The sequence below is a fragment of the Bactrocera neohumeralis genome, chromosome 6 (assembly GCF_024586455.1).
Source record: "Bactrocera neohumeralis isolate Rockhampton chromosome 6, APGP_CSIRO_Bneo_wtdbg2-racon-allhic-juicebox.fasta_v2, whole genome shotgun sequence".
In the NCBI taxonomy this organism is placed as follows: Eukaryota; Metazoa; Arthropoda; class Insecta; order Diptera; family Tephritidae; genus Bactrocera; species Bactrocera neohumeralis.
Window position 1 is genome coordinate 3,624,077 of NC_065923.1, and position 27,748 is coordinate 3,651,824.

At 36.5% G+C, this 27,748-nt stretch overlaps 1 protein-coding gene across 4 annotated transcripts in view; it reads right to left on the reverse strand.

Annotated features, from left to right (window-relative positions):
- Nucleotides 1-16,975, reverse strand: part of LOC126762212 (uncharacterized) — a 186,186-nt gene extending 169,211 nt beyond the window's left edge. For 2 of the 4 annotated variants that reach the window (XM_050478783.1, XM_050478781.1), the window contains exon 1: nt 16,273-16,975. In XM_050478783.1, the coding sequence (XP_050334740.1) occupies nt 16,273-16,419 (147 nt within the window). In that variant the 5' untranslated portion in view covers nt 16,420-16,975. Of the gene's footprint in view, nt 1-585; nt 1,327-3,510; nt 4,108-16,272 lie in introns of those variants that run through there. The other 2 variants (XM_050478782.1, XM_050478786.1) reach the window with 2 other exon arrangements.
- Between the last annotated feature and the right edge of the window lie 10,773 nt (nt 16,976-27,748).

Consider the following 27,748-nt stretch of genomic DNA (forward strand, 5'->3'; position numbering starts at 1 on the left):
AAACTTCATATTGAATTTCATACGCATATTTGAGGGTACAATAATTAACTCGATGTTCGATAGCCTCCTAAATATAAGCATTTATTCGGATTTGTGGCATCTTTCTTTCAAAAATGGACACCCGGAATAAAACACCGGAGACCCTATAAAATATATGATCAGCAAAAAAGTGAGAAAAGTTCATTCAGCCATAACCGGATGGAATCAATTGCTTGAATGGAAAACTTTTTTAAGGGCATTCTACTTCGTTGTCTCCGAAAACAACGTTCGTGAGATTATTTATACCCAATTTCAACCGAATACAGCGATTACTATTTTGTTTTCTAATATCTATAAGAACCCTGTACAAGCGTAACTCTCCCAACATGAGCGTGCGCAACACTCGGGTCTGGGGGATCACTTGTATAACTGTTTGCCGTTGTAATGCAAGCAGACAAGCGACTGATTTCATTAATTTCGCATAAAATTCCACTTACAAAATTGCATTTTCCTCCTGCTTGCAACATGAACAACAACAAAAAATGTGCCGCTACATGATATCACAATAGTTCAAATGCATTTCAAACATAAGTGTGCGCTACTCACCATAATGGCCGGCTGATTGTAGGGGGCGACGAGCGGTCGGCTTATGAGCAGAGCGGCGGAGCTGGGTGTTGTTGCGGTTGCCAAATCGAAACGAAAACGCGAATATTGCTTCATAAATATTTTCCAGATTACATAAGCCATCCTCGTGTGAGTGCTAGCGCTCGCTTATGTATACACATATATGTATGTAAGTGTGTGTGTGTGCGAATTGGGGGAGGACGCAACGGCGTGATGGTGGAAAAGTTGCAGCGGCAATTCCTGATCAAATGCCGTTCAACGAGCGCTTTTCAAACGTCTATCTTTTGTTGTTGTTGCAGTTGTAGATGCAAATGACGTGTGTGCAACATGTGCGCGCCAAGCGGTTGAGCACAGCAATGCGTAGCAATTGGTGGTCGCGGTTGATGCCACAGTGATCAGAGTGATTTGAGAAATTGATTCAAATCGCATAATAAGCGAATGAGCCGCACGCACGCTTGCTCACATATGAACAGACACACGCACGCACTAAAGCAAAGCGTTTTTTAAAAGCAAAAGTTGGTCACTTGTTTGCATGCGCGTATGGCTGTGTGTGTGTGTTTGTGTTTTCCGCGTTAAGTGGCGTCTGCCAGACTCTTGATTGGCGATGATTTTCGGCTTAGCAGATGCCTAACGATTTTCATTATGCGCGCGAGTCTTCCAATTACTTTTCCATCTGAAGTTTTTCGTTCACTTTTTGGCATTAGCGATGTTGTGTAATTTAAGCTAATCGGCGATCGCAGAAATATGGTTAATTGAAAATCTCAATCACAGGCAATCGGACTTATGTATGTATGTGCAAGGAAATCATATTGAGTATATACTATGTAAATTGTAATTTTGGTATTCTTATAAATGTTGCTGCTGATTGAAATAAATCCAAGCAATTCTAAATTTTAGGAATCAACAAAACAGAAACATGATCTCTCTTATTGGAAGCACATGGTTTGGTTTGTCTGCTATGCATTGCCTTGAATCGACATATTTTCGACCGTTACCCACTTCGAGACCCACTCCCATTTCTAGGAAACTAAATTTCTAAACGGAATGAGCAAAATAAGGTAGTTCAAAAGGGGTGACTGAAAAAATTTGCATCAAAGCGAATTTCAAGCACAAATTAAATTTTTCTAAATTGTATGGTGAAAAGTCAGATTCTACAATAACCGAGTAAGTTCACTTCTACTGAGCCAGGAATGTCAAAACCGGTATGCATCGGCTACCCTACTTCCTCTTGTTGGTTGGTTGAATGGCATTTTTATTAAAAATCTGATTATTTCCCATCCCACTTGCCAATGTCTTTTAAGTTGGAGCATTGGGAGCAGTGGCTATTACTCGTCTAATCCGGCTGAAAGCTGGGCATTCTCATAGATAATGTTCCAACTGTTCATCATCCGCCTCACCGAATTCACTCTAGCTTAGGGGAATTAAGTTTCCAGCTGCACCCGAGGCGATCCTGCTCGTCTGCCATTTCAGTTCGTCTATTCCTATATGATCGGGTATCCAGATGATACCAACCAAGTTACCTTCTGAGAGTGTAGTTTTTGCCTGCTTGCATAGCCTAATACAATGACACTTAGTATTGGCGCTACAGATAGCCTTAATTGCAGCTGGAATATCCAAAGATATGTTTACGGTCTTGAGGCTTTATCGTTGGAGCTATCGATAACATAACCATTGAGCGATTCTTACTCACTGGTAGTGACGCCAAATTTGGCACTAAAATCATAAGCTGGCTGATCGTAAGCATTGCCTCATATTACATTTATATGTATATTGGCCTTATGTCGAGGAAAGCCTTCAGTTGACGTAGTTTTCATTACTCCCATAATTCCCATCAAGCATTCTCGTTATCCCCTTTCCAGAGGGTTATGCCATTTTATATGCCGGACTATGCCATCCATCATGCCACAGCACTGCATACGTTAATATGGAACGGATGACACTTATGTAGAGCCAATGGACGGTGTGGAGCCTCAAACCACACTTTGGAGTAATGGCTATCCTGCAGCAATTTCCTTCGTAATTTTACAGAAAGTCAAACTATGCCGTACTATCACTACGTTTATTTAAATTCATTTTGGCGGGTCTTTGAAAAAGTTCAAAACTCTCTGTGAAGGCAAAACCGTCAACATAAATTAACTTAGTATTACGAGTATCTGATGAAATATATTAGGAAAACCTGACACGGAACCACATTGAAGTGTCAACTCTATAACGGTTTAGTAAAATGTGTCTTCGGTATATTTACTTGTATTAACAACAAAAATATATTATTGAAATATTGAGACATCAGATTATAGAAAAATTACTATTTCCTATATAGAGCCTCATTTTTCCTTCATAGCAAATGCTTTATGCTACATATGTCTAAGGCTTTTAAATAGTTTTTTCTGCTTACTCGAGATTCGAATAATATCTTTGAGATAGTTTCTTGTAAACAAGTGGCACTAGAGAAAAGTAAACTCAGAAAAAATAAAGCTGATTGAGTGTTATTTATTATTTTAAGGTTAAGTCTCCATTCTAGACCTCATTGAACTCCTTCTCAACGAAAATCAATCCAGTTCCAGTGTCAGTCTTTTCTTTTCAAGTAAATAACCAATTTTTTGATAAACATCAATAAAATTCACTGGTAATCGGTTTTGAGTTCATGATGATTCTAGATTGATTTAATTATTTTAGCGAGTTTTCGCTTCCTACAAGCACTACCCGAGCTAGCTGTTAAAGGCGGGTGGTTTCAAATTTTGAATATGAAAGTATATTCCATAATCTTTTTGATGCTTCTTATTTTCATTTCTCACTACTTGGACCTGTTTTTCTCACTAAAAAATATCTAAGGACTTTTAAACGGATTAATTTGAATAAAAATATATAGATATACTACACATATATAATAGAAATACTCTAACTAACCCAGTGCACAACACAAGAAGACCTCAAAATATTATTGTTTAGACTACATTTAGAGGTTGTGGTCTTTAAATTAATTTTGCTTCTACTAATTGATTCATTTGCTCATTCAGTTGCTTAAATTTTCAAGCTATTTAATTTTTTTTTCACTGCCAAATTCAAAGCAGGTAATTAGCCGCGAGTTATAGACAGAAAACAAATAAGTGAGTAATTATCTCAGCATACAACAGCTTCCAAAGCACACACAAATACACGTACACGTACACACATATGTATGGCATAGTGTTATATAATTATTTTTTTGCACACCAAATTGCACATTTCTTTTTTAAGCCATATTTTTTCATAATATATTTTCACAATTACTTTGTTTTACTGTGTATTTAGCTGGGCACTTTCATTACTACACATTGCAAAATTTTTATTTTTTGCAAATTTCTAATTTCCACACTAATTTTCTGTGCGCTTTGCCTTCAATATGTCTTTTAATTTCTGTTTCCACATTATGATTTTTCATTATTTATTTTCCTATAATATTCACAATATTTTTGTTTGGTTTGCGTGGAGCACTTTGCATAACGCAGGTCACGTCGGAAATCGCCAATATGCCATCTATCAATAATAATAAAAAAGCACAAATTTTTATAGAGAAAATAAAGAACTACCAAAATAAATAAAAGCGCAGCGCAGCGTCGACACAACATATGCGCATTTGCATGCCACAGCCTGTCGCCCGGTCAGTCGGCCGGGCCGCAATCCAACCGCGCATTCTTCGCACAGTCGGCCTCGTTGGCCCACAACGTCCACGGCGGACATGGCGCTGTTGCCACAGGCGATCGCACAGGAGACGGCGTTCACTTATGAATTTGTATTTTTGCACAAACCCACCGCGCCCCTCGGCGGCACTATGGATGCGGTACAATACACCGGCCGAACATTTCACTCAACATTTGCCCATTCGCGTGCGCTCAAGCGCTTTTTGGCAAAACGAACGCACTTTTGTAATGAAAATCATGTTTCTTATGAACTCAAAACACTTTTTAGTTGAATTCAAATTGAATTTATTTTGCTCAAATTTTAGCGAAAGATTCAATGAGCGCCAATATGATTTTATTTTTTATTAAATTTATTACTTTTTATTTTATTTATTTGTTTATTTTTATTTTTTTTTTAGTGAACCTTTTTTTGTGCACAAGTACGTGTTGCAAGCTCACTTGCAGCGTTTTGCGGCATGTGGCACTGACTTCATCGTCCACGCTATGCGGTAACATATGATTATTGCTATTTAAACGCCTGCACCAACTGACCGCACGAACCACACACACATGTGTGAATGTGTGTGTGTGAACCAGAGTCGCTGTTGCCGCTGAGGGCCTCCGTCTGTTCGTTATTAGATTTGTATTTACTCGCTTTGATCCTATATGGTTTGTATGTGGCTGCTCGCGCTAGACGCTAGACTAGACTGTGTATTCCGCGAGTTTTCCAGCAACTGAATAAAAACGAAGTAAATACAAAAGTGGCTTTGCGCTAAGCTCAGCGCCGCGCTGCAGTGAGCGGCTAGTTGCGAGCGTCTAATGAAAATGGTTGATGAAATGCAAAGGCAATACACAAATACGAAAGTGGCGGGGAGCAGCAGAAGAAGTAAGGCGGGGGCTAAGAAAAATATTATAGTTAGATAGACATACACACACCGGCACACACATACATATGTACATAAGCTTGTACATGCGCGTCATTATAGCCGGCAAGCGGCGCAAATTGGTGGCAGGTGGTTGGTGGAGCCAAGCGACAAGCTAACGACTAGCTGACTTGTGAGACACATTTACATATATTCATTTGTCTATTATGTACTCTTATTAGGGTGACCTCTAGAAAATTTAAGAACTATTTTCTGCACCTCAACGTTATTACCACGCTTAAAACTGTTCCACCTAAGTAATGCACGGCTTTAGAAAAATAAATGTGAGAGGGTTGCCACCTGCTTTTAAATTATAATTTCAAATATTGCCAAGATATGCAATACAACTTGATATCACGCCTGTAAGAAGCTAAAGAATGTATAGAGTTAAAAATATATAAAAGTGTTGCCACCTTAAATTTTTAAATTAATTAAAATATCAGGTTACAGTTCAGAAGTTTGAAAAAATTTTGTTCAAAAATTAAGTAAATATCTATGGGTAACAAACTAAAATATTATCTCAAAGAAGGCTTGGGCTTAAAATATTTGCTTATTTTAGATCTGGCAACCCTTTTACGAATTTTAATACCATAAATTAACAAAAAACGAATGCAATGAAGACTTCAACAATAGCTTTTTCAAATATTTACAACTAAATTTAGTTTTGAGAGTTGCCACATGTTTAAAATTACTTGCACAATGTAAGTACTAAAATAAGTTGATAAGATAAAGAAGTTAGTACAATACAGACTTTATACCAAGCTATTCAAAAATCTTACAAATGTATATATCTTGGGGGTTGCCACCCGTTCAAAAATTACTTGCATAATAAAAATTATTGAATACATGAAAATTAATAAATTAAATTAGCATAAACAATTTTTTTCAAACACACTTTTAAGAAGCGTTGCCACCCGTGTGCAAAATTTAAATTGTTTTGATATAATAATTTACAAGCTACAATATTGGCATTAAATACTTATTTAGAAAATCTAATGAACAATTTTGGAAATTCATTTAAGCACTACCCTAATGCGGTCGTAAAACAATAAAGCAGCAATGTGCCGCACGATATCTATGAATGCATGAATGAATTTGGCGCATGAGTAAAACTCTAAAAAAGCTTTTTCTATGCCTGAATGAATGGATAAATAGTAGATTCACAGTCTGTCCAGGCAGGGGCAAACAGGCAGGCAGGCAGGTAGGCAGGAAGGCGCAAAGAAGAGCCTTAGCGAGCAGGCGAGAATGAGTCGAAAAGCACACAAACCGCGAAATTGGTTATAACAACCACACATACACACACTTACGCACTTAAAAAATGCACCGAACATATAAAACACAACAAAGGTAACAACAACAACAACACTACTGCACTAAACAATCATGTGAGCCAAAGTTTAATGAATTGTTGGAAAAGGCGTTGCCATTGTTGTTGTTTCAACAACTTTTTGTTGTTGCTGCAAACTCCGCACTGCGCTGCACTAAATTTAAGTAAATAGAGATAACAACAAAAACAACTTATTTTAAATAAAGTTAGTTTAATGTAATGTTACACACCTCAATGGTAAGAAAGTGGTGGATTCCATGTGTTTTCTTCCCCTTTTGCATACTGCTTCCCACCCTTAAGTTAGTTGGACAGTTCTACTCTTCTAGCTCTTTATAGATTCGCAAAGTTAGGTCTTTTTAGGCTGACACTGTTTATGGCAAATACTGTCTGCGGAAGCCCGATCCCAAGCAAAAAGTTTTGAGGCAATCGGTGAAAGTATTAGGTGCTTTTAGGCGCAAAATCTGTCAGAATATTTGGCCAGGATTTGAAACTGTGTATAAACTGTGTGCATATTCGGAGTAATTATCATTTGAAAACAGTTCCTGCAACATTTGTATGAATAAAGTTTGCTCCTTTGGATAAAAGCTTATACTATAGATTGATATCTCGTTTCAAAAGGAAGAAAAGCAGATTCCTTGATTTAATTTCCAAAATGTCCATGAATTAAAAAATTCAATTTAAAAATCTTGACTCAAATTATATACTCCATGTTTTAGATTGTGATCAAAGTTCTGTCTGACATAAAATAGTTTGAAAGCGGTAACACCTCGGCTGGCATTTTTGAATTTCCGAATGTTCATCCATCAATGAGATCAGTTCTCACCAACAAGGAGAGAACTGAAAGAATGTGGTTTAAATAATTTCAGAAAATAAGGTTTAAGCATAAATCAGGACGATTCGGTCGACTTAAAGCTTGAACATATATTGAAACTTTTTTAAGCACTAAAACGGCGTGAATTAGCCGGAAGAGGCAACAAGAGCGGTAATAAAAACACATGAAAACACCGAAATTTTTCTATGGCATGTATCATCGATGGAGGGACTATCAAATTTTCGATAAAATTTTTGAAATAGGATTTATTTTTGGTTTAAAAAAAGACGTAGGTATCGGTGATTTCTTTCTAATGACCACCAATTTCATTACTAAGGGAAAGGATTTGCATAGGAAGCCCGACTTATGAGATTTTACCAAAAGTTAAAATTTGATAGCAGTAATTTAGTTTTTAATTTATATCCAGCACAAAACCATACATAAACATACCCTGTAGGAAAAGTAGTCAACAATTTCCTACGGGCTACTTTGCGTATGAGTATCGCATGCAAAAACACATTTGCATATGCAATGTCCATCAAAATGCATAAGTAAGTCCATAAAAACGGATTTGACAAGACCCGAGTGCCTCGCGCCCCACAACTCATTAAACGAGCACTCCTCAAACCCAAATAAATTTTCATGTTTGCTTGTGTGTATTGGCGGAATATTGTCACTCAAAACCCGCACACACCCGTAAACACTATCGGCGAAGCGCTGTGGCGTGGGTGGGTGAGGGGAAACATTTATTGCTATTTTTAGTGGCAGCCCTATTTTAAGCTTTTAGTAAATTGTTTGTAAATGTTTGTTGGTGCTTCTTCTTCTTTTAGCTGTCTGCCACGCAACCCTCTTTTCCTCTTTTAATTTTCTTAATAATCATTTTATGTTTCGAAAGACCGTCGCAAGGGTGAGTCAATTGACTTTTGCTATAGGACAAGAAGCCGTTATGTCGTCTTATCTTCATTCTTGTTTTGCCACCTTTTGACATTTGTGTGAATTTCGTTTGTCAACAACCAGTTGCGGCCATGCCTGACAGCTGAGCTGATGGATGAGTCGATAACGACGACATGTGCGATAAATATATGACAGAAGAGCATAATGAACTTGCTTTTAAAAAATAATGGGGTTATAGCGAGAAATATATAAAAATTTATTGCAGGATGGAACCAAAAAACTTTCAAATAATTTTAACTTGATGCAAGACTGGAATATTAAAATTATTTTATGTGACTAAACTCGCTGACGACATTTTTTCGCAAAAAATATTTGGTTTATCTTATCAATGTAACATTTTTGTTGATGGTCAATTTGAAAAATTAAGTGCAGGTGGGAACATTTTTTACAAATATTTTCAGTTTTTAGCAGATGTTGCATCAACCTTGTTAAAACTTTTGAAAGTGTATTTTTGTACTTTTTAATTTGTACAGCTATGCTTTTATTCCTTTTCTACTAATTTATTTAATACTATATATTTTCAATATTTTTCGAAAATATTTTCAACAAATTTATTGAAGAGACCTGCATATTGTGGAGCAATGAAAAGGAAAGTGAGAATGATTGCTCGATTAAACAACCGACAACGCAAAAGAAGTTAATAGTTTTTCAAAATATCGATAACATTAACCTAAAATTGTATACTAAACGCGAATTAAAACATCTGAAAATAATAAATATGATGATAACTATCGAATAATCGAAGAAATGTAACACAACGTTAGTAAATAATAACCTTCTATAAGATCTGTTGAATTGAATACAAAAATAACGATAATTTGATTCTAAATGTATTTAAAGAAAAAATTTCGTGACAAATGAGAAGACATTTGAAGAAATGAGCGCCGAATGTATAGAAAGCAGTAAAAACTTTAAAATATTCTTCAAACATCGGTAAATCATCATAAATGAAGTGACAATTTATCGATAACTTTTTTTTAACATTTAAAAAAAAAATTGTAAAATTTTTTCAAAAGTAAATAAATTTAAAACTCTTATGTATTCCGCAAATAACGATAAAAAATAATAAACGAACAAAAAAAATATCGATAAATTTTTTCACAATATTCAAAATTAAAAAAAAATGAACGTAAAATAAAATAATTAGTTTGAATATTTTGATAAAAATATAATCAAAGTATAATCGATAAAATTATCGAAAAAAATGTTGAAGCAATTGAACGCAGTTCAGATCGAAATGCTTTGAGCAAGTGTTTTGAGATACTCAAACGGCAACCAAGGATACTTTAATAAACAACTGCTTGAAGAAGCCTCCAATAAAACCTCAAAATAAATTATTGATTTGAGCATTAATTCTGGTAGTAATTTATAAAGTGGTAATGAAAGAAACACGCCTAAAAGTTTACGTTGATCTACTTGATATAATCAACGTTAATTTAAATACTGTGAGTAGCTTTGTTATGAAGGACACTTTCAGCCGGAGAAACCAAAAATCACTTTCTAACATTCTTCGAAGCCGAAGAAAGTCCAAACACTTTTACATTCAATATTTGCTGCGGCAAATATGTGTGTCTCAACGGCGTACAAAACTAATTACACGCTCCCACATTTATTGCCTATTTACTATGCCAAAACGGTTAGTCAGTCTGACATTCTTTTTAACTTTCAATTATGGCCATTGATTTCTTCGGATAGCCGGCAAACGCTCAGGCCATTAAATCAAAGCCAATCTTATGGCCAATTGAATTTTTATGCATAAACGCTATGGAGGCAGGCACATGCATATGTATGTGGTAACGTTTTTTATGCGCCGATGTGTGTATCTAGGCATTATTAACGGCATTTTAAAAATTCAGAAATTTGCATGCATTAAACGTGCAACCGAAGCGACGGACGCGACGGCGGCACCCACATTATTTTCACTCATCACATAGGTGAGCTGCTTGCCTGCATTGTTGCTGTTATTTTTATTGTTGTAGTTGGTTTTGTTTTCATTTGTTTTACTTTTTCGCATTTTTGTCTGCTGTGGCACATCAAATCGGCAGGAATTCGCGATGGTTGCACATCAGTCAGCGCGCAGCGAATTAACACCAATTGGCATACCGACCGCGTGCAACAACCATGACTACAACAACAGACGATACATCGCGGCAATTATGCAAAATGAAGGTGAAAAGAAATTAATAATAACGAAAAATGGCATATTTTGTCAATTTTGCCTTGTTGAAGCAAAGAAATTTCACAAATTCAACTCTGATATTCTCAAAGCTCAAAAGCGTCGTGTATGTGCGAAATAACGGCGTATGCAATTTGCCAAACTTTAACTATCATTTCATTAATTCACATAAAATCGACATAAAAGTAACCCTATTTTTAAACATTTTCAATAGTGAGGGGGCCATCCCCCAGGAGCAACTGCCACTCACAGGACTTGTCTGCCACACCTTCCATGCCACACGCGGCTACAAGGAAATACATCGGCCGGCTGTCTACGGGCATAGACACAGGTTTTAATGGCTGCCTCGTTTATATTCCTACGTATGCCACTATGTATAAAGCACCATAGATGAAGCGTCGGAAGCATAACAAAAGTCAAAGTTCCTGGCCAACATAGACCGTTATGTGTCCAAATAAGAACGCGAGTGCACTGGATCCACAACAGAATTGCCTTTAGTCACGCTAGAACATTTGGCATGAAATAAACACTGCAAGAGTTACTTACCCAGTAGGCAAAGCTGGTTGTTTTCTCCGAGACGGACTGGTTAGTTTTGTAGCTCATTTAGGGTAGTTGTATATTAGTTCAGTTTTTAATGTTTTTGTTCCCAAACATCAGCTACAAGCATTCAAAATACATAACTTAATGCGATGTCGAAACGTTAGGAGGGGCTAACATATATTCGAGCGAAAGCGACCATTAAATACCATCAAAAGTATTAAAAATTTAATAAAAGAGTACGAGTAAAAGTAAAAGAAGTTGAGGTCCAGTTGCTTTCATTTTGACAGACTGTTTAAGGTATATCATTTCATCAAGACATATTTCACTTTGTTACAACGCTTGGACTTCAAAACTATAATGCAAATTCTCCTTCTCCGGTGGCTACTGTAAGCGCTCTTTGCGCAAAACACGCTCGTCATAATGCTCTCTCAGGAACTGAGGCGCCGAAACTTTGTTAAATGGGCGCTGGAAATGATGGAAAGCAAATGATTTTCATCGAAATATCATATTCTCAGATGAGGCCCATTTCTGGCTTATGGACTTTGTCAACAAGCAAAAGTGTCGCTATTGGGGTGAGCCAAATCCTCGTACGGTTCAAGAAACGCAATCACATTCGGATAAATAGACCGTTTGGTGCGATATGGCAGAATCATCGGACCTTACTTCTTTCGAAATGTGGCAGGAAATGCCGTTACCATCAATAGCAAGCGTTATAGCACGATGATGACCGACTATTTTCCGCAATTTGATAAAATCGTGGCGGAAGTTTTCGTGACTCGTTAATCTCGAAAAATACCCGTCAGATGGCCGCCAAGGTCATGCGATGTAACGCCTTTAGAATATTTTCCTTTATTTGACCTTAAAATTGTGGCAAGAATTACTTACGAATCCCCATTATACTTGGGATCTGACCCCCTGCGACCTTTCTCTGACTTCAAGAAAAGAGAAATATAAGGGATCGTCTCAGTGTGACGTTCCGAAAAATCACTGATTTTCGCGATTCTTTTTTAATGTTGAATTAACTAATCGCTCTGGTTTTTTTATAAATATTGTAAATACATACATTCATGACGAATGAAAAATTATTTATTTTATATTTATTTATTGGGTGTATAAAAGTTAAATAAATTGTTAAAATTACACGGGTACTGTACGATGAACACAAAAATTTCAAAATGGTTATTAATCTGTAGGAAAGGGTCTAAATAGGAACTAGATATCTTCAACACTCTTCCTTTGAGAGGGGAAGCCGTTTTAAAAAACACTATTCTGAGAAAAACGCGTTTAAAATTGGAGTTGAAGCGTTCCCCACTCTGTTCCATTCTGCAAGAAACGCTTTAGCGACAGTAATAATTTGAACTTCGATTAAAAAATTTGAGAGAGTGTTTATTACAGTGTTTATAGTACTATCCATTAAGGAAAAAAAAATCAAATTTTCGAAAATTTCACACTGAGGCGATAAGGCACAGAGAAAAAATTCTCAATATTACGGTAAATTTTTAAACAAAAAACAACAATCTGCTTTAAATATATTGTGGAAAAACTGGAATTTCCATGTATCTCCCTTGAAAATTTAAATCATCTTTTAAATACATAAAAAAATTTTGACAGAATTCATTATGATTTTCTGAGAATTATTTTTATTCAAATCAAACTAGTTTGAGTCTAGTCTACCTACAAGCAACTGCTGAAAATATAGCTCTCCAGTACTTTTGCATTTTAAGCATGAAGTGGTCACCGTAATTTAACCCTTTTGCATTTTAAAATTTGGTGCACTTCGCGAATGGCTTCAGCTGGTGTGTGTGTGTGCTGGTGTATCCTTCAGAATGTCTATGTGAGCGATAATACTTTATTCGCAGCGAGAAAATCAATTTAGTTAATTGTTGAATGTTAATTTTTTATGTTGGTTGCCAAGGACTTTTTGTTGTAGCTTTCTGCGAAACAACATGAATTATATCTGTATATACATATGTATACATATGTACATATATTTGTCTGGTACGTAGTATAAGCAGGGATAGTATAGGTAGGGATAACTAGAAAGCGGCAATGACATGGAAAAGTTTTTAATTTAATTCGAAATCAGTAATCAGAAACTTTGAAGAGAAAAATCGTCTGCAATGCGAAAGCCACACACACACACTCACACATAGATATGCGCAATTTGTAGACACAAATTTAAATAATCGGCAATATTTGAACATTTTACACCAACGGAAACAACGAATTTGAAACTTATGCACCAAAGACCTATAATTTTTGTCTAATTAACCATTCCCACGACTTTGTGGTTGTTCAATCAAACAAGCACTTAGACAATTATTTCAATATCCACAATACCCGCAATGAATACCAGAGTATCTTACAGTTCATATGTACTTATACATCACATACATATTTATATCTGCTTTATACATACCAACATGCTCCAATTTACAAAAACAACAAACAAATTGTGTGAGTAGTTAACAGCAAAGCTTAAAATTACCCTCGCACTAACAAAGCGGTAGGCGCCGCAGTGCAACAACACAAATATACATATTTATACCCTGAACAGGGTATATTAAGTTTGTCAAGAAGTTTGTAAGACCCAGAAGGAAGCGTCGGAGACCCTATAAAGTATGTATATAAATGATCAGTATGTTAAGCTAAGTCGATTTAGCCATTTCCGTCAGTCCATCTGTCCGTCCGTCTGTCTGTATTTATATATACGAACTAGTCCCTCAGTTTTAAGATATCGTTTTAAAATTTTGTAAACGTCATTTTCTCTTCAAGAAGCTGCTCATTTATCGGAACTGCCGATATCGGACCACTATAACATATAGCTGCCATACAAACTGAACGATCGGAATCAAGTTCTTGTATGGAAAACTTTTGCATTTAATGATATATGTATCTTCACGAAATTCTGTATGAGTTATTGTTTATGGAAATAATGTTATATCGGTAGAAATTGTTCAGATCGGCTCACTATAGCACATAGCTGTCATGCAAACCGAACGATCGGAATCAAGGGCTTGTATGGAAAACTTTCACATTTGACGTGGTATCTTCACGAAATTTAACATGGATTACTGCTTAAGGTAATAGCATAATCTCCGAAAAAATTCTTCAGATCGGATTACTATAGCATATAGTTTCCATACAAACTGGACACATAGTTACTAAAAGAAATGCACCTGTGAAAGGTATATTGGATTCGGTGCAGCCGAAGTTAACGTTTTTTCTTGTTTTTTTCTTGTATATACATACATACATACTTATACAACAGTTAATTCGAATCAGTGTTAGGAGAAATGTGTTAAAACTGCCGTTAGGCAATTAAGACAAACTGAAAAGGAGAAACAAGTGCCTCCAATTTGCCGCAAATTAGAAAAACAACGGTGTCCTAATAACCTATAAATTTTATAGTGTTTTGTTGTTAAACCAGATATCGATTGATAAGCTACTATAATTGAATATGTTATCACATACATACTTATAATATGGAACAAGAAAAGGTACTCTATATATGTATGTATGTAAGTTTCTCCCGGAAAAGGAATACAGTCTTCATAGAAGATGCTTTACAGTGAATTAATATAAATATTGTATTTACATATATATGAAGAAAAGTTCTTCCGTTATTATAAAAAAAATTGTTCTGTTGCACGAATACGACTTTTACTACGTTAAATAATTAAGTTTAAATTTAAATTTTATGGAAAAGTCGGTTCTAAATATGTAATATTGATTAACTTTTTGCAGACCCCTCACTTATGGCATTTTAGCATTTTTTCTAATAAAGCTTTCTAGATATAGAGTGTACCAAAGTGAACGATGTGTGTGTGATGATGTTAAATTGAAATAAGCCACTAAAATTCTGCACCCAATTATGCCAATTTTCGACGCCTCGGTGCAACATTTCGGCCGGAATTCCCTTATAATGCGCTGAATGTTCTCTTGGTGCTTCGCAAGCATTGCATTGTTGATTGGCGTAAGGCTATGATTTAACATATTCGCCGAAGAAAATATCTAGAGGCTTTGACGTGAAAGATTTGACGGCAATAGAAATCGTCCGCTTCGATTTCATCAAGTTGCGGAAAAAAGTCAGACGATGTTGACTGAACGCTTGCTATTGATGGTAACGGCATTTCATTCCTCATTTCAAAAGTAATAGGAACCGATAATTCCACCATGCCACAAACGATCAATTCTAGGGGATCCCAAAAGCGACAATTTTACTTTTTGACAGAGTCTTTAAGTCAGAAATAGGCCTCATCTGAGAAGAAGATTTTTCGATGAACGTGAATTTGTGAATTTTTCAATCTCGCATAATTTTTAAGCACTGTACCAAAGTAAAATGTGACATAATAAAATGGCAAACTTCAAACTCAAAAATTCGTAAACAAGCATTGCCGCCGGGATATACCAAAATTATTATATATTGTATTTATACACTACATTTTCATTTTTAGCCTAAGTGTAGGCAACACTTTCTGAGTTTGTACAGATCATATACAATATCAAGCGTCAAATCAAACATCCAAGTCTATTGTCGAATGAAATTTTTAAATCAGATTTTCGAAAAAGTCATTTAGTATTTTGTCAATAGATGTCGTTGCAGTCGTATATCTCCAGTGCTACTGCTATTAAATTCGGGGAAGTTGAAAAAAGTTGTTCAAAATGAGTGAAAATAATGAAGAAATTCGCTATATTTCAAAATTTGAGTATAAAAAAGGGAAGAATGTCACGCAAGCGCCAATGAAATTTGTGAAATGTACGGAAACGATGCTGTATCAGTTCGTGGAGCACAACAATGGTTTCCTCGCCTTCGTTCTGGAAATATCGAAATTTCTATTTACACTGATGGAATAATGCCTTTAGCGGAAAAATGGCAAAAAGTGTTCTACCAAAATGGTACATTTTTGTTTATTTATTATTATATTTATTTATTACTATAAATATAAAAAAAAATAAGTTGAAGTTTGATTAGAAATACGAAAAGACCTCTTTTTTCTTTAAACAAAATTAATTGAAGTTTTGAAAAACTTTCTTTATATTACCTCGATCAAACGAATTAATTTAATTTCTGGATTTTAGCTGATCCAGCGCCAAGTTATGACTATTTCCTTCAGAGAGACGAGTAATTGCTGACACTTTTAATATTTCTTCGAATGCTATACTTTTAAGTAACATCGGTTTTAATAAAGAAATTATAATCATAATTTGATACCCAGATGCATATACATAACTATTCTAATTCCAAATCTTTTTCCTAGAAACTTTTCTTCACTTACCCAATTACGAATCCGATCCATAAATCGTTTGAATGAATCCATACGCCTCAGAGCCATGACAAAGTGACTGCAAACTGTTGAAATCAACACAAAAAGTCGATGAAATAAAACACCGCCATTAAAGCGGCCCTGACGGCAGGTAAACATTGAGGCGCACACAAGAGACACACACGACTAACAGGTGGACGGGAGAGTTGATGGATTGAATGTGCAATGGACACGAAAGTCCCATTACATGCGAAAATGGGACGAGCGGAGAATGCGAATAGAAACACACGGCGGAGAGGATAAGAAATGCACGCGCAGGCACAAACAAAAAGACATTAAAGGAAATGCGCCCAGAGACAACACTGCCAGGGAACTTTCAGGCTGGCGGCAAACACTGAACTACAAAACAATAACACTTACTGGCTCCGCAGGAGATCTCACTTGTACTTGATATTCACTTGATTTTGATAATATTTCAGTGATAAACTTTATAACCCTTAAATTAAACGCACTTCACTTTCACTTAGAACTTTCCGATTTGCGCTTTCTTTCGCAATGCTTCACTATTTTCTCGTGGAATTCGCGGTATTCTTAGCGGCGCTAATTTCGTTTCGATTCGCCTGAACTCGATTACTTCGATTGCGTTTTACGATTGCGGCTTGGGCCGTCCAACTGAACCGACTAAAGTTACTGAGCGACTGCTGGGCCGCGCCAACCAGCGGCTAGCAGCACTTGCTTACCTACTTCTTGCCAGCTGGCTGTCTGTCCGTCCGTGCGGCCGTCTTGTTGGGCGGCTCACTGACAAACGGGCCGCTGCACACACGCTTTCTGACGCGCTGACGGCATGACAAAGCGCATTTGACAAGTCGCCACAAACTGCGAGTAACAAATGAAAATGCAATAAAAGCACTTGCATTGCTCTCTCACCAATTTTTTGGACCGCCACCACCCTCTCGCCCTCCCGCACCGTGTCAGCCACCCGCGCTCGCTTTGTTTGGCTGCGATTGTCAACCTTAACCAAAAGTAAGTTGATAGCGGATTTAACGCAATCACTTGTTGTTGTTGTTGTTAGATTTGTTGTTTTAGCTGATGATACCTTTATTGTTGCGTGTAACTGATTGCCAGGCATTGGAGAGTATTTGTTGTCATGCAAAATAAATAAATAACACCCAAAAGGAGAACACTCACAGCAACAACAATAATAACAAAATAAACCCTAATAGGTAGCAGTGATAATAATAATAATAAACAGTAAATAATTCAGTTCGTGCGCGCATGAACCAACAAAATACGCGAATCGCGGACAAAGTGAAATGGAACTTGACGACGGACTTACACTGCCGAAGACACAGTGGAGCGAAATTGAGCAGATTGTTGAAAAGAAAATAATACAAGTTATGTCTACACTTTCAAATTTCAATAATTTTAGTTTTAATGGAGGAATCAAACAACGCTCCGAAAAATTTTTTCCATAAACGACAACCCATTTTCTCTACTCTCTTTGGCTTTAATTTCTCCACCAAGAAAGAATCATAACACTATTACACAAGCTATTGCAGGGCAGGTTAGCACAGAGTTGCAGCACAGATGCTGTTCGTTTATTTGAGCATCTGCGTTAAATGGTTTGATCGATCGGCTGAAAAGTAATGCTTGGCAAATCGAAGATTGTGAAATTTCAAAACTAGTTCGTTTTTTTAATGAAATTGTCGGTTTAAATCGCGGGAATTTCGCCTCTTGGAAAAAATCGATTAAATTCGTGAGAGAAAAGCAAGAGAAGCCATTTAATAGAAAGAATTATGTTGCTCGCCTAAGGGGTCGATCCAGATGCCGCCAGCACTATTAACAACTAGTGAGATATTCGTACGGAAGTTAATTATTTTCTTGGTTCAAAGCTTTAAAATGGATTTAAAATCACAATCCAAAAATCTTTAACTAAAAAAATAATTCGAAGGTAAAACAGAGCAAAACCTTTTTCCTCGTTGTAAATGAATTAACCGTCGAAAGATTTGAATTATTGACATTAATAACGAAAAATAACTATTTTTTGGATGTCACCATTTTGAAATTTAAATTTTTACTATTTGCATGTATCTTGATATAATTATCGGCATGGGATCAAGGGAATTCAAAATTTTTCAAAATGAATTGCCGAATATCAAGTACATTAAATGCTGTAAATGTAAATTTTTTCATTTACCTACTAAATGGAGGATGGATTCATAGTCATGTGTAGAAGTTCAAGAAAGTGAGGAAAGTTCTCTGATTATCAGTAACGATTCTTTTACAGATGACCCAAGCAACTCAAAACTTCCAGTCCTAGAGCAAGTATCCTCTGGGTAGCCACAGAAAGACGAGCCAAAGTGCGAAGGCGAAACATCCCCTCCACAGGATTGTGCGCTGGGTGTGTGGCGCCACGTAAAACACGCTCAGTCAGAATTGGGAAGGACTTATCCGAGCCGTTCGATACCAAACGTGGTTTCAGACAAGGCGACTCCCTTTCATGCGACTTCTTCAATCTGCTCTTGGAGGAAATAATTCGAGCTGCAGAACTAAATAGGGAAGGTACTATCTTCTATAAAAGTGTACTGCTCGAGGCGTACGCTGATGATAACAATATCATCGGCCTCAACACCCGCGCCGTTAGTTCTGCTTTCTCGAGAATGGATAAGGCTGCGAAGAAAATGAGTCTGGTGGTAAACGAGGGCAAGACGAAATATCTCCTGTCATCAAACAAACAGTCGTTGTAGATAATTGCGTCTATCTTGGAACCAGCATCAACACCAGCAATAATGTCAGCCTCGAAATGCAACGCAGAATAACTCTTATCAACAGGTGCTATTTCGGACGGAGTAGGCAACTGAGCAGTAAAGTCCTCTCTCGCCGAACAAAACAAAACTCACTCATTAGTCACTCATTATTCCTGTCCTATTATATGGTGCAGAGGCATGGACGATGACAACATATCGTATTCAATGTAACGATGAGCTGTATGAGATATACGACGACACTGACAAAGTCCAGCGAATTGAGATGAAAACACTCCAGTTCTGAAAGTATTCGACGCGATACCCGCCGACGGAAGCAGAGGAAAAAGAAGACCTCTACACCGTAGGAAAGACCAGTTAGAGAAGGACCTGTCTTCGCTTGGAATTTCCAATAGGCGCTACGGAGAAATGACTGGCGCGCTATTGTTAACTCGGCTATAACCGCGTAAACGGTGTCTAGGCCAGTAAAGAAAATATAAAATAAAATGCGTGGAAATGTGAATGTAACCCGTTAAAACCCTACGAAAAGAACTGCGATTTTAATTAATCAGATCAACAAATCAACACCATGCAAAATGTTATAAACTGAGTCGATATTCGAAAGTGTCTCAATTGTAGACTGGGTCTTAGATCTTACATAATATTTGCCAATTTTCAAAACAAGGACGCCGAGAGGTGATAAAACTCAATACCAGCAACTAATCAAATCAAATTCCATCCAAAACTGTGGACGTTTGCTCTCACAATAGTCTTTCGCTCAACCCACTGTGCGCCACTTCACTTTTCCTTCACTTGGCGGGTGTAGTAATACCATGTAAGTATATACTATATATGTTAGTACATACATATCTGAAATCAAAATTTCGCTACACATTAGAGGCCTCTACGCCCCGAATGCTCTCAATTGTATAGCGTGAGTTGTAAAGCGTGTAGAATAGAGCGTGGAAGGTGCTACGAGTACAAGTGTAAGCAGTAAAACTGCAAGCGCCGCAAGTGAAATTGGGGCCGCAGAGGCCTGCCTGGCGGTAACGGCGCTCAAATGTCTGATGAGATTAACACAAAGTAGGAATCACTATCAAACACAGGTGCTGACACACAAACACACACATGCGCGCTCATTGTTGGCTTGTAGAATATTTCAACGTTCAATAGGCAAAGTAATAATAACAACTACACATAATTTGTAAGTACCAACAACAACCAACAGTAACAATGAAGTAAACATGTACAACAACAATTCGGTAGCGCAATTCGTGGGGACGCTGGCAAAAGGAGGACGAAATATGAGTCGATGGAGACGGGCACATAGCGCGCCGCAAGCGTGTGCCGCGCGCTTGTGTGTGTGCGTGATTGTGTGTTTGTAGCGGCGTGCGATGCATGCAAAATGGGAGTTGGGAAGCTTTTGGAATGCAAGCCATTGGCAAGTGATGGCATGTAATAGGAGTCACTCGGCTGCCAGTGATGTATGCATATACATATGTGTGTGCATGAGTGTGTACTTTTATGAAGCCCTACATTTTATTTATGCATTTGCTCATGGTTACTTCTTTCGAGTCTTATTGCCATGCGCTCATATGTGATTACTGTTACTGTTACTATTGTTACTGCGCTTGGTTTTGTTGTTGCGTCAGTGATTGTAGCTGCCGCAACAATTGTTTATCATTATTGTGTATTTGAAATTTGTGTTGTTGTTGTATTTTTAAGTGGCGGTTGTCACTCGCTGGCATTGTTTAGAATGAGAATTTCGTGGCTGACACAGCAACGCCGAACTTCTGAACATAAACTGCGGAAATTTGTAGCGATGTTAGCGCAAGCGTGCTGAAGCGTTATTCATAAGTGCGAGTACACTTTGAGAAAATGCGAAAATTTTAATGAAATGGGAAATTAGTACATTATAGCCTTGACAGACGGCAGCGTTAATCCGGATTAACTGCGCACTTAATCAGATCCAAATTTGTAGGTGACAGACGGCAGCTATGCGAGTTTGAAACTCTCATAAACAGCTCATTGTCCTTTTTCTAATATTTTCAATGAAAATTGATAGAAGATAAACATTACGGTTGTTAGCCGACCAATTTTTACCAAACCATTTTTTATTACAAAAGCATATCAACACAATAGGGGTATTCTCTAGCTCTTGCAAGATTGCAGATTGCAAAAATACTATACCGAAATATACAAGAGGACGAGAGCACCCATTGCAGAATCTAGTGATATATGAATGGCTAATTCGGTCAATTTGTTGTGAATGACTATTAAGCATGGCTTTTGTGAATTGGCGCACCTTCTGCATATATTTTTAAGAAAAAAAAACTGTAACAAATCTTTAAAATTTAAATAGAAATAATAAAATCCATTTAAAACTTATCTTCCTCAACAATTTAACGACGTAATATGTCTTTATGTAAAATGGCAACTACAACAGGGTTGCAATTATATTTTTGCGTGACATTGCACGCAAATATACATAGGTTTTGGTCTGACATATTTTACAGCCCTTGCAAATATTTTTCTGCATGTGTTTGTTGTTGTGCCGTTGTAAATCTGCAATTCTTGCACCGTGCACCGGGTTTTGCAAGAGCAAGAGAATACCCCTATTATTTTTAAAACTGCATCATAACATAGAAGTTTTATTGATATTATATTGAGAATTTGATAAACAGCTGTCAGGGTTGCTTGTATTTCATTCACAATAGATGAAAATTGGCCATTTTTAACAATGTTGCCAACGAAAATTTCCCAAACTCCCTAAAATTTTGAGAGTTATTTTTGGATTCAGCAACGGAGTTAGCTGTGGTAACTCCTGAATTAATCCCGAAAAATGCAATTAATCTGGTTTAACGCTGCCGTCTGTCAATGCTATTAGATACGAAGCAAAAAGTAGTAGTTCCATAGAGAATATATGAAAATTTGGAATTACATAAGGGGCTATATTCAGTTAAAATTTTCGAAAATTCGATTTTTTTTTTATTTTAATTTCTTTGTGATCATACAAGTGTTGTATATTTAAGAATAACACAGAAATTTTCATTTTATTCCGGTGACATGCATATTTGGAAAGGCGTTTTAGACTGTCTGGAAGTACAAAGCCAAACTTTAAACGCGTTTTTTTCAAAATTGTGCTTCAAAGTTGGTGAAGAAAATTACTTAAAAACGGCTAAACCGGTTACTTTCAAATTTTATACGTAACACGAGCTTCTTAAATATATTTTTCAGTGATTAATTTATTTAAGACCAAAATTTTGGTCAAAAATCGATTTGTTTTTTTTTTTTTTGAGAAACCACCATTTTGTCAAACATTTGTTTTTTCTTATTCTTTCGATTTGCTTTACTAGATTTAACATCTCTTTAAGGAAATCCGATTGGTTTTTTTAGTTTCAGAGGTCCCAGTTCAGAAATAAGGTGGTCACCTCAAAACGTCTTTTATGAGAGTAGTTTCCTTAGATCAGAAGTAGTTCCTTTACATATAAAAATTTTTACTGGTACTATGTCTTAAAATACAGTTAAAATATGTCATAATATGTGTGCAAATCTTTGGAATAATAAATTTAAAAGTTTTTTTTTCAGAAAAAAATTTGGAAAAATCACTTTTTTCGGCCTACTTATTGTATATAACCCCTTAAATTCGACTGATTTTTAAAACACAATTAGTTTTATTTGTTTAAACGGTTAAATGTTATCAATAAGTATCTGTTTTTAAATTAACCTGGTATCAATTCGTTTGTGTTTAACCTCTCAATATCAGACTAAGCACATGGCAGCATTATATTTCATTGCCCTACATTGTGAAATTTAGCGAAATCGGTTAATAACCACGACCATCTCCAACATATCGAATTTGTTCGAACTTCCCAAATTGTACATCCTATCTCAGAAACTACTCGGTTAAATCGGAAATTAGCATATAGCTTTCCCTTAGCATCAACGTGAATACAATTACACTCATTTTCTAAATGATCCTTTGAAAAAATAATCACATTTTTGCCCTTACAAAAAAAAAATAATAACGTATTAAACTTAGCCCAAATGAAACAACTCTGATCCAAAAATAATTACAATTTATATATTAAATTTTCTTACTTTGAAATAGCGAATATAAGGCATAGCAGTAAAAGATATCTAGAAAAAAAGTGTGAATGTTTTTTTCAAATATTGACCGGTCCCACAATTGGTTGATGTTTATTAAGTATAATCTATTAAGCGGACAACTCTATTAACAGGACAGAAAGGCTGGTAACCAGACATTTAAAAAGCAGCCATAAATTCATTATTTTTTCCAATGAACATATGTATGAACATATTAAAAATTAAACCTCAAGTACAATTCCTTGGATTCTTATACCGGCAAAAATATTTTCACCTTTCTTCGTAAATAAAATGCTCACTGTATTGAATAGTTTATTATATGAATAAAATTATATCTTATTTAAATTTTTTTCACTCCATCTTCTAAGAAATTGGTTTGGGAAACACCTAAAAAAAATGCTCTCTTAGAATAGGCTCTGAATATAAATAAGAAATTAATTGAAACTAACTAACTAACTTAAGCACTAACAAAACGTTATTAGAGTATAGGATAATATTAAGAGCTACATGAAAATTAATATTGTTCGAAAAAATATTTAATCATATTTGTAACTGTTGTAGCTGCCTGTAAATATACAAATTTATACATATAAATTCATATTTAAATTGTTGTTATATGTTTTCAGTTGTTTCGCCAAATTCAAACTGCTAAAAATTTGTCTCAGTGTTTATTCACTTCGCTCCACAAAAAACAAAAAAAAAACAGCACGCTTGTTATGTATGAGCGCTCTCGTAATGCCCACAAAATGTTTGCGCATTCATTCAGCATGTCGGTTAGCGCGGAGGCTATGGTAATCTGACGCTGCAAATTTCGGTGTTTGCAAATTTCCTAAAGAAAAAAATACATTCACATTTGAAAAATATTTTTGCGCACACAACCCAAAATAAACAGACGAAAAATTCCATTTCATTTGAAGTGCAAAAATATGACAATAACGGCGAATATGAATTCAGCTAATTATGACAACAATAACAACAACTGTTTATGTGACACGAGTATTGTACCGAATTTTTTGTTGTTGCTTGTTGTTTATCTCAAGTCAAATTTGTAGAACAATATTTTCATACTTGCGAACTTTTGCGTAAATTTGTTTATTTAGTTCATTACTCAGCCTCTCGCTTACTAACTGAATTGTTAGTGTTTATTATTTTCTTTAAGGCGCTTTTATAGCTTTGCTGGAACAATACGGTGCTTTGTCTGAGTTAACGAAATTCAGAATTTGCTTCTATAATAAAAGATAGAGAAGACCTTGATGGCTAATTTGAAATGTTTAGATGTTATCAGACAGCTGCGGCTGCGGTAAATAGTTGTAAAAAGTACAGCATATTACATTTTGTACCGCAAGTATAAGTTCTTTCTAACACCACGACATTGGCTTCAAATACCCGACATTTCTATTCTCTTCTTGGAATCGGGACTGCAAATCTCTTTACAATCCATTACAGCTGTAGGAGAATTATAATAAAACAAAACCTCTTCACAACCACTCATAGGATAACAATATTACTATTAATATTAGTACTTTAATACCATTCGATCAAAAATGGCTCAGACTGGTCCTTACAAAATACCCGTGCAAATCGAATCAATATGAATGTGACGTCAAAGTTGTCCAACTATCAATAAACAATGGCGCTCCACAAATGAGCCAAAACCTAAAAAACAACAAAATTCGTCTAAGGCACTGAAAACCTTCCCAGCCGAGGTCAAGTGTCCTGCTTATATTGGCACAGAAGCCTATTTTGAAGGTGAAAATAAAGATTTGAATCAGAGTACTTGAAAATGTGACTCCTTTTGTTAATCTGATTAAGATTTGAGTAGCTAGTAGACATCAGAAAGTTCAAATTTATTTATTACTTCCTCTATCGAACATTTTCTTAGAGACAAGGAATAAATTGTACTTTATTTTTATTAGCCAATCACATAATCAGAGGCAAAGATAATCTGCCCTGCTGGTTCGGAAGTTGGTTAGTTGAAAAAGGAGACTGAAGGTTGGCGCACTTAGGCCATTGTTAGGCACATTGTGCTCCCGGCTGTTTACCAAAATTAAGCCTTATCCAGCATCTCAGAGCATTTTGTGATACGCCTGGTTGGGGTGAAAACCCAACTTCTCAATATCTCTTAAGTTGGAATATGGCCCATTTTATACGGCTAAAGGCTAGGCATTGTTATGGGTAGTTTTCCAGCGTCTCAAAGTTCCAGCGACGTATCCACTTTTCCAATTTTCTGAAGGTGGGATCTTAAGCGTAAATACCCTGTATTACCGCTTCATTACTACTACTAACTTTCGCCTAGAAGTAAGAGCTTATCAGCCATCAACACTATTCCAAATAATCTTTAAGGAATGCCTAGTGTTGCTTGTGCTCCAAGATCAGAGGTGTTCTTCTATGGCCCACTGCTTGAAACAATCTTCTATGAGGGAGCTGAATGGCCTAGGAAAGCTTTGCAGTATTGTGTCCTCAGCTGCTTGCTCCGGAGCAGGCCAACTCATTTACATTTTTATTTCCTTCTATTTCTATATGACCGTGTACCCAGATGCTGATGTCCTTGCCCTGTTAATTATTATAAAGAGTTATGCACATCGCAAGTATTTGTTATTTGGGACTGAAATTCCGAATATACCCGAAAAATCTCTCAAATTTCGGTAATCATCTATCTTTAGGCCAAACCTTTGCGACTTTACAAATACAAGTAAAGTTCACCCGAAATTCGAAACTCGGTGTTAAGTATAAACTCGAAATGAAGATATAAACCCAGAAACAAAGCTACATATTTTAGCATCCCTAAGCTTAATATGGAAACCCTTGTCGAGAACTCTCAAAATAATCAACCGATAATGCTTACGCTTGCTGGTTTACTAGAATACAACAGAAATTAAAGAGAGAATTCCAATTTATACAAATTTTTTCTAACCTCACTCAAAGCAGGGTTTTCTAACCCAAAATTTGTGTTTATTTTCTCAATCGAATCAAAACGTAAATGATGTGTTGAACTCTCACAATTGCACTTAACATGACCCACACATAACGGTAGTTTAAATAGTAAATATTTTCTTACTTTGTTGCATAAAAAATTGTAGGCACCCAAATATAATGCTGCCACAGCGGAGTATGGACTCTGTGCGCAAACAAAAAAAAAAACATAAAAATAATGGACAAAATACGAAGGTGGTCAAAGGAAGTTAATGCAAAAACAACAAACAATAAGCGAAGTCGCAAATTATTATGTAAATACAAGCGCGCAAGTGCAAGTGCAACGCGAGAGTGCCGCGCATGCGCAGCCACTCAAGGGCAGAGGTGCTTTTGGTATAAGTAGGAGAAATATAAAAAGTGTTGCGCGGCTCGATTGGCAGTGGGTAGAGGGAGGGGGCGCACAGATTATTGATTTTGCACAATTGTAAATTGTTAACTCTGCGCATGCGTAATCGCAACGCACGCGAGTCTCCAAGCGGGAAGTGAAAGAGTCGCTGTATTCAATATTTTGGCTCAAAAAGAATAAAGAAAATGCAACAAAACGCTGCGACGCCAACAAATTGCGCGAGATTTATGCGGTAATCAGTGGCAATTTGTATTGCTTTGCAGTCAATAAACGATTGCAAGCAACGCATTGCAACAATAAAGAACGCGACAAGCAAACGCGATGCCAGCCGGACACGAACGAGTGCGCCACGGCAACGAGCCCGCGAATGCGAGTGAATGTGAACGTGCAACGCGCTAAAACGCTGCGAATTATGCAATTTCGGCAGGCAGCCTTGCCACAGCGCGAAATAAATGAGCTCCAGCAGTTGGGGAGAAATACATACATATGTATGTATATATGCAAAGTTAAGTTAAATATTTATTTAGGCAATCATAAGCACCAACCGTGCGACGAGAAAATCCGAAATTACGAAAATATTTTGAACAACGAACAAAACATTGTCGCTGCCACACTCACGATATTCATGCTGACGCCACAGAGATAATCCAAATTAAATTGTCAAAATTGATAATTGAAAAAATCGCTGCGTTGACGAGCAAATGTCGACGTGGACACATGCATATGTCACGTTTTTAACGAGATGACAAATTCACAAATTCACAAGACCGCAACATTGCCAGCAGCACCACCTCATGCACACATACATACATACTTACATGTGTACCGGGACCAGTGATGTGGCGCGCTGCCAAGGCAAGGGTAAGGAGTCGCAAGTAAATCGCTGACGCAAACGCTGCATTTTAGCTGCACGAAAAAATTGTTTAAATGCATTCAAATTAAACTCGGCAACGCGCATGCGCAGCACACCTCTTATAAATACACACACACCCGAGCAGGGAGCATGTGAGTGCCGTGCCGCTTTATGTTTCTTTATTATTTTCTCGTATGATATGCTTCTATGACTCGCATGCGGTCGTACAAAGGCGAAACTAAGGAGGGTTTCAGTCGGTGGTGGTGGTGCCATTCCACAAAATTACAAAATTACTTCTGAAATGTTTTTTGCCGCTATAACTACAATTCAGAGACTGGAGTTTTTTTGATAGTGAACTGCATTGTCTTAGTCTTTGCCGACTCGAAGAGGTCGTACAGGTCAATTGATAAGTCCCCGCCCTACCATAGTAAAACATATTTTTTGTCAAAACTCATTTTTTTATTC